Source organism: Urocampus carinirostris, chromosome 3, assembly GCF_059441175.1.
Source record: "Urocampus carinirostris isolate Australia breed hairy pipefish chromosome 3, RoL_Ucar_1.0, whole genome shotgun sequence".
Taxonomy (NCBI): Eukaryota; Metazoa; Chordata; class Actinopteri; order Syngnathiformes; family Syngnathidae; genus Urocampus; species Urocampus carinirostris.
Genome location: NC_142351.1, coordinates 9,864,695 through 9,874,579, shown reverse-complemented (window position 1 = coordinate 9,874,579; position 9,885 = coordinate 9,864,695). Strand labels below are relative to the sequence as shown.

Sequence of the window (9,885 nt, the reverse complement as noted above, 5' to 3'; positions counted from 1 at the left end):
AGATAGATGTCTAGATAGATAGATGTCTAGATAGATGTCTAGATAAATGTCTAGATAGATGTCTAGATAGAGATAGATAGATGCCTAGATGCCTAGATAGATAGATAGATAGATAGATAGATAGATAGATAGATAGATAGATAGATAGATAGATAGATAGATAGATAGATAGATAGATAGATAGATAGATAGATAGATAGATAGATAGATAGATAGATAGATAGATAGATAGATAGATAGATAGATAGATAGATAGATAGATAGATAGATAGATAGATGTCTAGATAGATGTCTAGATAGATAGATGTCTAGATAGATGTCTAGATAGAGATAGATAGATGCCTAGATAGATAGATAGATAGATGCCTAGATAGATAGATAGATAGATAGATAGATAGATAGATAGATAGATAGATAGATAGATAGATAGATAGATAGATAGATAGATAGATAGATAGATAGATAGATAGATAGATAGATAGATAGATAGATAGATAGATAGATAGATAGATAGATAGATAGATAGATAGATACTTTATTCATCCCCGTAGGGAAATTCACACTTCCAGCAGTATCCTTTTGTTGTTTATTAACAAATTAACAGGATGGCCTCGGGGTGCTGTGTGTTAGTTAGCAACAGCAGAGTGGATGATGTCACACGCTAGGAATAATATTTCATTTATTTCTTTTGAGGACACCTCAAACAAAGCACACCACCATTGAAAATTATTTTGTAACTTTGCACTGAATTACTTAAAAAATGGGGTGGGGGCAAAAAAGGGGAAAAAAGAAACAAAAAAGAAAAAGAAAAAAAGATTGAGATTAATCTTTTACATTCACTATAAATTTAAATTCAAAAACAAGGACTCACTAAAAATGCATTTTTTTTTTAACTGAACAATTTAAAAAACCCAAAAATGCAACCCAAAATGATGAAGGAGCCAATCACAAGAGAAAAGAATCGTCTCAAAGGGAACCAGCTCTTTTATGGGGAGTTGGCTCATGGAGCCGTTTCGTTCGCGATCGACGTAGTTGATGTCACTCTAATGACGTCACTTTGAAGAAGGGATGTTCAGTATTGGGACGGAAAGAACCACTAGCCAATCACGTCTCACCGCTAAACCAACTTCCGGGTCTCGTTTTTTTGTTTATGTTCTAGGCTTGCTGATTTTTTTTAACACAATCACTCCTTTTTTATTTGTTTAGAAGAATAATTACAAACGTTTTTAAAGAATTATATAGCCTGTGTCTGGTATGAGGACGTCAACGATTAGAACAAAAAACAACCTGGCCAATAGTGACGAGTTTCAATGTTAGGCAAGTATTCGCCGAAAGAGACACAAATTCGACTTTGGACGCCATTTCGTAAAAAGACAACTTTCTTTTATAGCCACACCACCGAGCCGCCGCTTCCTCTTCCTCTTCACCGCTGTTGACGACAACGTTCTCCAAACCTGCCAACGAGGCTCCCCGATAGCTTTGGATTTACCCCCAACAATTGACAGTCGAGTTTACCGAGTGTAAAGCATGGTGGTGGTAATAACCGAGAAGGTATAGTGAATATCCACAGCTGAACCGATGTTGCGAAATCACTAAATCTCTTGCCGGAGAATGGCGGACCGCCGTGGGGTTGTGATATCGTTGGCTTCTCTGCACAGTCATCGCGTCCTGCTCGCCTTTTATCGCCCATCGGAAGCCTCTGTTGCGATTGAGAGGATTTATGGGCTCACAAGGTAGAGATTCTACAAATGTGTTTGTTTATTTCGCCCCCCCAGTGCTGTGACAGCCTTTTGAGTCTGATGTTAATAGCCTCCAAATCGTGATCAGCTGATCACGACTTAAGAGTGTTTATTACGTGGCACTACGCACATCGCTGCAAAAGCTCAATTTTGATGATAACGTCTGGGGAACGTTTTGACGTCTTTGCTTTCTTCTGCAGTTTCATCTGATGAGATGAGCGTGCGTGCTGGGCAAGGTAGCGATGAGGTGCTGGTGTCACAAGCTGTGTGGGACTACCTTGCCGCTGCTGGTAGGCCCTGGCTTCTCGACTTCCAGCACAAACAAGGCATACATGCCGGAATCGTTCGACGAGGTGAACGGGAAGGCTGTTGCTCAGTCAGGCTGCAGCCGATGCCGGGCGCCAGGCACGCCGTTGCGCCAGACGCTCCAGTTTCCGGCGAGACGCGTAAAGCTTTCATTGATCTCTGCCACTGTGCCCGCAAAGAGATGAGCAAACAGGAACCCAAGAGAAGGAGGGCCCTGCTTCCCTGCGTGGGGGTCCTTGAGCCCAACGGTGAGGGCAACCTGCTCCAGATGCCGCTCGTACCACAACTCCGTCGCTCTCAAAGGCAGCAGCAGCAGAGGTTCCGGAAGCCTGTTGAGGAAGGGGCCTTTTCCATGCTCCATGAGGCAGCGCACCGGAAGGACTGCGGAGCAACTTCGCACGGAGAGCCGGACGACAACGGTTGTTGTTCTATCTGCATGGGAGACGTCGTGGAAAAAACCACCCTGGAAAAGTGCGGTCATTCTTTTTGCCGAAGCTGCCTGGATCAAGCTTTCAAGGTGAAGAGGGCTTGTCCCGTTTGTCGTCTCGTTTACGGCCAACTGATCGGGAATCAGCCTGCCAACGGTACCATGATTGTCGAGCGGGATCCCGGCCTGCAGCTCCCAGGTCATGAGGGCTATGGATGTATTTGCATTTTCTACAGCTTCCCTCCAGGCTTACAGTCGGTGAGTATGTAATCTGATAACTTTTTTTGTTTGCTTGTGGCTTTTGATTCAGGCACACCACAAAAAATACATCAATCATTAACCAACAAATGGAAACGATAAACTACACAAAGAGCAGCAGTGAAATACAATTATATTATAAATAAACATGTGACGAAAGGGAGTAGCTTGAAACTGGAGCTTTTAGGTGCCTATGACCTATTCAAAATCAAAACAAGAAAACTTACCCCACAAAAAGGGATAATAGAGAACAAATAAATGAAATTTCAAACTTATAATAGTGCCGCTAGTGACTCCTACAAACAGTGATGCCCAAAGAAACCAAAATATGTTAATATTCATTTGTATAGTTATCTAATGCGCATAGTATATGAGATTTTTAATTGATATAAATTAGGGACATTTTAAAAGTCATCATATAAATCGTTAGGAGTGGCAAGATTGGATGGATTGAGAAATGAAACTGTGAGAGACAGAACTGGAGTAGTAGTGGAACTGAGCAAGCGTGTGGATAAGAGAGTTCTCGGTTGTTTTGGACACATGGCGAGGATGGATGAGGAGCGAATGTTGAAGAGGATCTACAGAGCAGAAGTAAATGGAAGGAGACCAAGAAGAAGGCCGCGATTGACGTGGATGGATGGTGTTATGAGTGCACTGCAGGAAAGAGGTCGAGATGTAGTGGAAGCTAGAGCTCTTGTTGGTGATAGGAATGAGTGGAGAGGTGTTGTAAAAGGATAGTGGGATATTTAGATATGTTCTAAGGGATGGGCAGGGCACCCGTATGATGCGGCAGGGGTAAACCAGCGAAAGCTGTCGGGCCCTGCTGTTGAACAGTGTCTTGTTTCACCCTGACCCCAGTGAAATGGCCGCTTTCTTGTGTCCCGTTTCATCTGGAGGGACGAAAGCATTACCAACTTGGGTGCCAGGGTGCTTAACTTGTTTGGGTTTTTGGGGAATTCGGTTGGCCCTGGTCCAAAAAGTGTTTGTGTGTGTTTTTGACTACTTTTCCCTTTTTTTTATTTTCTTTGTTTTGGTGTATGTGTTTGTCTTGCTGTCGGTCACCCCCCTCGAGGGATATGACCAGGGTAGATAGATGGATAGAAATCGTTCCATTATGGGTTGCACAGTAGTTTTTGAATGTTGTGCAAGAATATTGAACCCTGGAGTTATGGATTCCCCTGAGATGACGAATGTCTGCAAATTTATCGAACATTAATCAACAGGTCGTGATGAGTTTTATCATTCGGAGTTGTTATTTAGATTTATTGGGCTATGATTCCAGTTTATGAATCATTTTGGTTTCAAATGTCGATTTTTCACCAAACAGCTATACAGACGCTCCCCTTCTTGAGACCATTCGACTTGTGAAAAACAGTAGATTCAGGATGTCGAAAAATATCCGGACATTGCTGTGAGTCAGATTTTATATTGTGTGCACCTTTTTCCGAGTGCAGGACATCACTGTAGTGCTTCTGTATACACGTGTACTAGAATGACAATAAAGTAGATCTGAATCTGAATCTGAATCTGAATCTTTTCACCACTACCGGCGTGTGGCGCTGTGAGAGGTCACCCAGCATCCACACCGAAGAAGAAATCCTCTTCCTAGTTTGCGTAAACATACTGTATCTCCAGCGCGCTAAGAACATTTTTATCGTTTAATATCTCACGCATCCATTCAATATGGTTGTGTACAGTGATTTTCAACCACTGTGCCGCGACACACTAGTGTCCCGTGAGAAATCTCCAGGTGTGCCGCGAGAATCTATCCAATGTCCCTTTTTAAAATTTAAGATTTTGTAAAACATTTATGAATCATTTTCTGCAAATATTATGTCATTGTCAAGTGTATGTGCTGTTAAAAAGCGGGGGTATTATAAATTATATTGTAATTAAACATCCTGTTAGTGTCCTTTCATAACATTTTTGGTTAGTGGTGTGCCGCAAAATTTTTCCAATGTAAAAAAAACATGCCCTGGCTGAAAAAAAGGTTGAAAAACACTGGTGTGCAGTGTAAAGAAGAGGCGAGCCGTTTCATTTGAAATGAAAGTGGAATAAGAAAGCTTGATGCGGTTGAGAAAATGGTCGGAACGCTTTTTATCGGCCACTTTTTACCACAGAGGACCTCCTTGAAGCACAACTTCTAAAAGTAAGGTAAACTCAACTTTATCTTTATAGATCATATTATTTTATTTTTCTCTTTTTACTACAAAACAATACAGGTTACTTATTGGCATTAAACATACTTATGTAAACCATAAACATGCAAAATACAGCACTGAAGCAACTTACCAACAAATTCAACTTAAGAACGATAGTTTGTAAGTAGGGCAGTGTCCGTACAGTGAATTTGTCTGTATTTATGGCAAGTCTGGAAGCAGATTGGATCAATATTATATAGCAGGGATCAGGAACCGTTGTGAAACATTCTATGCAATGAGATTAGACATGGCCCTTCACAGTAAGCATGTAATAACTGGTTAAAAGAGAAAAATAAGATAAAAGACTACAAGGATAAATAGGAAAAATTAATTTGCAATGTAGTGCTTAGAGACTGGCCTAAGTTAAAAGATATTTTCATAGTTTTGCGTGCTTGTTTAGGGTGGTGATGGCCCTGGGGAAGAAGCTGTCTCTGTGCCTGTTTGTCCTTGTTTTAAGGACAAGTGCTTAGAGACTGGCCCAAGTTATAATAATAGTGCAATGAAAGAATAGTGCATTGTAGCGGTTGTGCAAATAAAACTAGTGCAATAAAATTTTGCAGCAACAAAAAATATTCCTAAATAAGTTGCAAGATATTTTCATAGTTTTGCGTGCTTGTTTAGGGTGGTGATAGCCCTGGGGAAGAAGCTGTCTCTGTCCTTGTTTTAAAGGACCTGTTGCACCTACCAGAGGGCAAGGGGTCTGGGAGGTAGTGGCCGGTGTGAGAAGAGTCTAATAATAATAATAATAATAATAATAATTTCCTTGTATTGTCATTCTGTGTAACAATGTACACAGAACGAAATGTCGATTGCACCTGACCCGTTGTAGCGAGCCGATGCAGCCGCAGCCAACAGAGGGCGCCGCCGACCACTTTTTAAGTCTTAGGAATGACTCGGCCGGGGCGCGAACCCGAACCTCCCAGTCTCAAAGCGGGCGCCTTACCATCTAGGCTACTGAGCTGGTATAACGTTGATGGCTCTTCCGCAGTATTGCACTGGGCATAGAGCAGCCAATCATCTTCTGGTCTGTGTTGACTACTCTAGATTACTTAGGATCGTTGAAGCTCATTTTGGGAATAATTTCATCGGAAATAATGGTTTCAAAACAAGATGCGAGTTCTGTTGCAAAAATGTCACAAAATACTGCAAGCGAGAAGGTTACGGTGTATTGGGTGCTATGTTTGCAGAGGTCCGCTCACCCAATCAAATTGCTTGGCTGGGTGCTTGGCTGGTGTTTTCAGGTGTTTACAGTTTCAACAGTGAACATAGATTGTTGAATGAGTTTCCTTATAAAGAATTCCTTAGAGACGTACAGCCAAATCGGGGGCCTTTTGGTGTAACACAATGAGTGTAAACTAGTTAAAACGTTGCCAAATATGTTTCGGACTGAACCATTCTCTACTGTGTTGCTTCGGCTTCACATACATTGAAACTGGAAAGTCACAGAGAAGATTGCTATGGCCTTAATTGTATCTCAACACCTGAGTGTCAGGACCAGAACGGAGACAGGACCGACTTGCGTTGCGTTTCTCACAAGTTTTATCAGAAGAAAGAGAAAGGGATGCGCCCACGATCAGGTGATTGCTGGAGGCGGGAAGTGGATCTTCCGTGACGAGCGATGGCAGTGTCGGGAACGGAAAAATGGGTCAGTAGCCTGGACAGGAGAGTAAAAATGTGGTCAGGGTCGTAAGCCAGGAAAGGAGAGTAGACGTTGTCGGGGACAAAAGGAGGTCGAAAGCCAGGACAGGAGAGTAGACGTGGTCAGGATCAATAACCGGTCGAAGCTGGGGGACAGACAGGAGCAAAAAATGGGACAGGTGGGAGTCAGGGTCGAAAAAGGCTTGCCTAGTGTTAACCGAGGTTCGCAGACGGACTCACAACAGGGGACAGACAGGAGTGGGTACAAGTTCTGATCGGGAGCCAATCAGAGTCCGAGGCTGTTGGCGCCAAAGGAGCGGGCACAGGTGAATCACATCGGTAATCATGACACTGAGGTACTCGTTCGAAGAGCCATATCTGGCTCATGAGCCATACGTTCTCGACCGGTTACACAGAAAAATAACTGAAGTCATGCCAAAACCTTAAACCCACTACTGTGCCGAATAAACAATGCTTTTCATGTCGTTTGACTTATTTATTAAGGGAATACTGTTATGCTGTTAACTGTCACCCAACAGCTAGAGCATCCCAACCCGGGCGTGCGGTACCCAGGAACAGACCGTTTGGCCTACCTCCCCGACAGCCCCAACGGCAACCGCGTACTAGGCCTGCTCCGCCGGGCTTTTGAGCAGCGCCTGACCTTCACCATCGGTACCTCCATGACGACAGGCTTGCAAAATGTCATCACCTGGAATGACATTCATCACAAGACCTCAATATGGGGTGGCCCCCGCTGGTAGGTAAAACTTGGGTTTTCTTAAGAAACCCTTCTGTGAGATGTTCTGTATTCATGAGGGTGATTCAAAGGATACCTTTTGATGAAGTTGCTAACAATTGGAAAAGAAAATTGTGCAAAAAATGTAGTGGCAGGCGGGCCGTGCGGTTTACACCTAATCCCTCAGCTCCAGAGTCGCCCTTTGGAAGGGAAATTTCCTGTTTCTTTTGTAACGACTCGGGTGGAGTCGAGGAGATTTGAGCACACCCCTGACCCTGCCTTGCGCCCAGGCCTCTGGGTCTGACGATAGTTAGATACTTTATTCATCCCCGTAGGGAAATTCACACTTCCAGCAGTATCCTTGTGTTGAAAAATAAAATGATAAGATAAAAGAAATTCCGGACTATAGAGCGCACCTGATTATAAGCCGCACCCACCACATTTCGGGAGGAAAACCGATTTTGTACATACACAAGCCGCACCTGTGTATTAGCCGCATGCGCCCACATTGAAAAAACGCAACACAAACACAAAATTAACCCATACCCGATACAGTCCAAAAAACACAGCAAAATGAACGGAAAATGATAACGGTACTTAAGATTTAATGCAGACCTGCAGAGTCCGGGTGCCCATTGAAATCCAAGGAAAAAAGTGTATATTTCCAAAGGTAAGGGTGGGGAAAATATATATCCACTATTGTCGGCCGCGTCCACAAACAGGTCTCACCTTTACTCCACTTCCCGTCAGCCCGCGTTTGCCCCGCCCCTTCTTTCTCATTTGCTCGTGCAAAACATATTAGAATAAGTTTCTAAAATAAATATGTTACAAAAATATACAGTTGCAAATACATATTATACATGGGTACACATATTTACAAAGAAAGACGGTACACCGAGAGAGTTTTCAAAGCTTTAATAATAATATTATAACTTTCATCCCAAACCGTGCCTGTGAAGGGTAGCAAAACGCTACTAGCAACACGCTCGCAACACGGTAAACGGGTCTGTTAAAAAAAAACATGCCGTACATGCAGAAATCACGGTAAATCGTCCTCATCTTCCTCCTTATAACTGACATCATCAAAGACGTCTTCCCCCAGTATGGGAAAGAGACTTTGTCATATAGACGTCGTCCCACGCGCCCTTATTCAAAAACACCCTAGCAACACGCTCGCAAAGTAAAGTTTACGTGCAGTAGCCCTGTTTCCTTCTTTATCGGATTGCTCGATTGCATTTAGCTTGAAAGCTGCGTCATGTGCCTTTCTTTTTGCAATTTGCATGATGAGGATATGTCTACGCTAAAAATAATTTGTGCACAAACTAAGAAGTTGCAGTCTAAATCTTACCTTTTGTACTCAAGCGCCGCTGGCGGCCGTTAGAAAAATGACATAAATTGGCTGCATCACTGCATAAGCCGCAGGGTTGAAAGTTTGGGAAAAAAGTAGCGGCTTACAGTCCAGAATTTACGGTATTTAAATACTGCTACGTAAAATACACACTGTAATAAAAATAGGGTATTATGCAAATGTGGGGGTGGGGTTTAATGTGGGCTTTTACTCCCCCGGGTGGATTTAAAGAGCCTCATGGCATGAGGAAGAAATGATCTCCTCAGTCTGTCCATGGAACAAGGCTGTGACAGCAGTCTGTCGCTGAAGCTGCTCTTCCGTTCGGTGATGATGCTGTGTAGTGGATGTGATGAATTGTCCATGATTGACCGCAGCTTTTTCAGTGCTCGTCTCTCAGCTACAGTGGCAGCATCTGTGGTTTTTCCCAAACTTTGAGATTCAAACGTGACCTTCCTCAAAAGTAATGGTTGTTTTTTCCCTCTCAGTTTTGGCTACCCGGACCCCACTTACCTGGTGCGTGTGACGGAAGAACTGCAAGAAAAAGGCATTACCACAGACTGAAGGGAAAGACCACCAGGAGTTTGCGCGACTCGAGTCGGGTATGTAACGATTCGATGGGTTTCAGGCTCTGAAGAGTCCATGTCAGTCTGCTCCACGGAAGTTAACCTCTCCCCAGTGCAACCACACGAGGAAGTTCTCGTGCTCCCCGTGCTTCAAACATTTAGGAATCACTCAGTCCTAAAGACACATTTCGCTTTGGATTCTTTCCCAGGTGACGAAAACAGGAGGGTTCCAAATACTAGGACTCGCTGGCACTTTTTTGCACAAATTTGAAACCCTTTTTTTTTTCCAACAGCCGCAGCTGTCTTTACTCGCTTGATGTCACTTGTTAGATAAAAAAAAAAATATATATCTGCAATAATATGCTGTATGTGCTACCACCAAGACTCTGACGCAACGTTACGCTCATCCTGAAATAAAAGAACTCGTGATTGCATGTGATGAAGAGGTTGATTGAAATTGACGAATTTTCCATTGCTTGCTTGAATTTGATACCATCGATACCTTGGTTTGTTCCACAATGAAATAAGACAAGGGGTAGCTAACCTGGTCCTGGAGATCCGGACGTCCTGCATGTTTTGGAGGTTTCTCTGCCAATTTTCAGCTTGTTAGCAGGCTCTGAGATTGGAATCACCTGTATTGGAGCAGAGAAACCTCCGAAACATGGAGGA

The 9,885-nt window shown here is 43.2% G+C and overlaps 1 protein-coding gene across 2 annotated transcripts; it reads left to right on the top strand.

Moving 5' to 3' along the window:
* Nucleotides 1–1,084: 1,084 nt before the first annotated feature.
* On the top strand, nt 1,085–9,650 carry dtx3 (deltex E3 ubiquitin ligase 3). 2 transcript variants are annotated; one of them, XM_088330595.1, is made up of 6 exons: nt 1,085–1,317; nt 1,391–1,551; nt 1,659–1,733; nt 1,940–2,730; nt 7,109–7,326; nt 9,139–9,650. In XM_088330595.1, exons 3-6 carry the CDS (start codon nt 1,721–1,723, stop codon nt 9,212–9,214), a joined length of 1,098 nt encoding a protein of 365 aa, XP_088186721.1. In that variant the 5' UTR covers nt 1,085–1,317; nt 1,391–1,551; nt 1,659–1,720; the 3' UTR covers nt 9,215–9,650. The 2 variants fall into 2 exon arrangements, with proteins under 2 accessions (XP_088186721.1, XP_088186720.1); XM_088330594.1 differs by having other exon boundaries at nt 1,086–1,317; nt 1,391–1,733.
* The last annotated feature ends 235 nt before the right edge of the window (nt 9,651–9,885 follow it).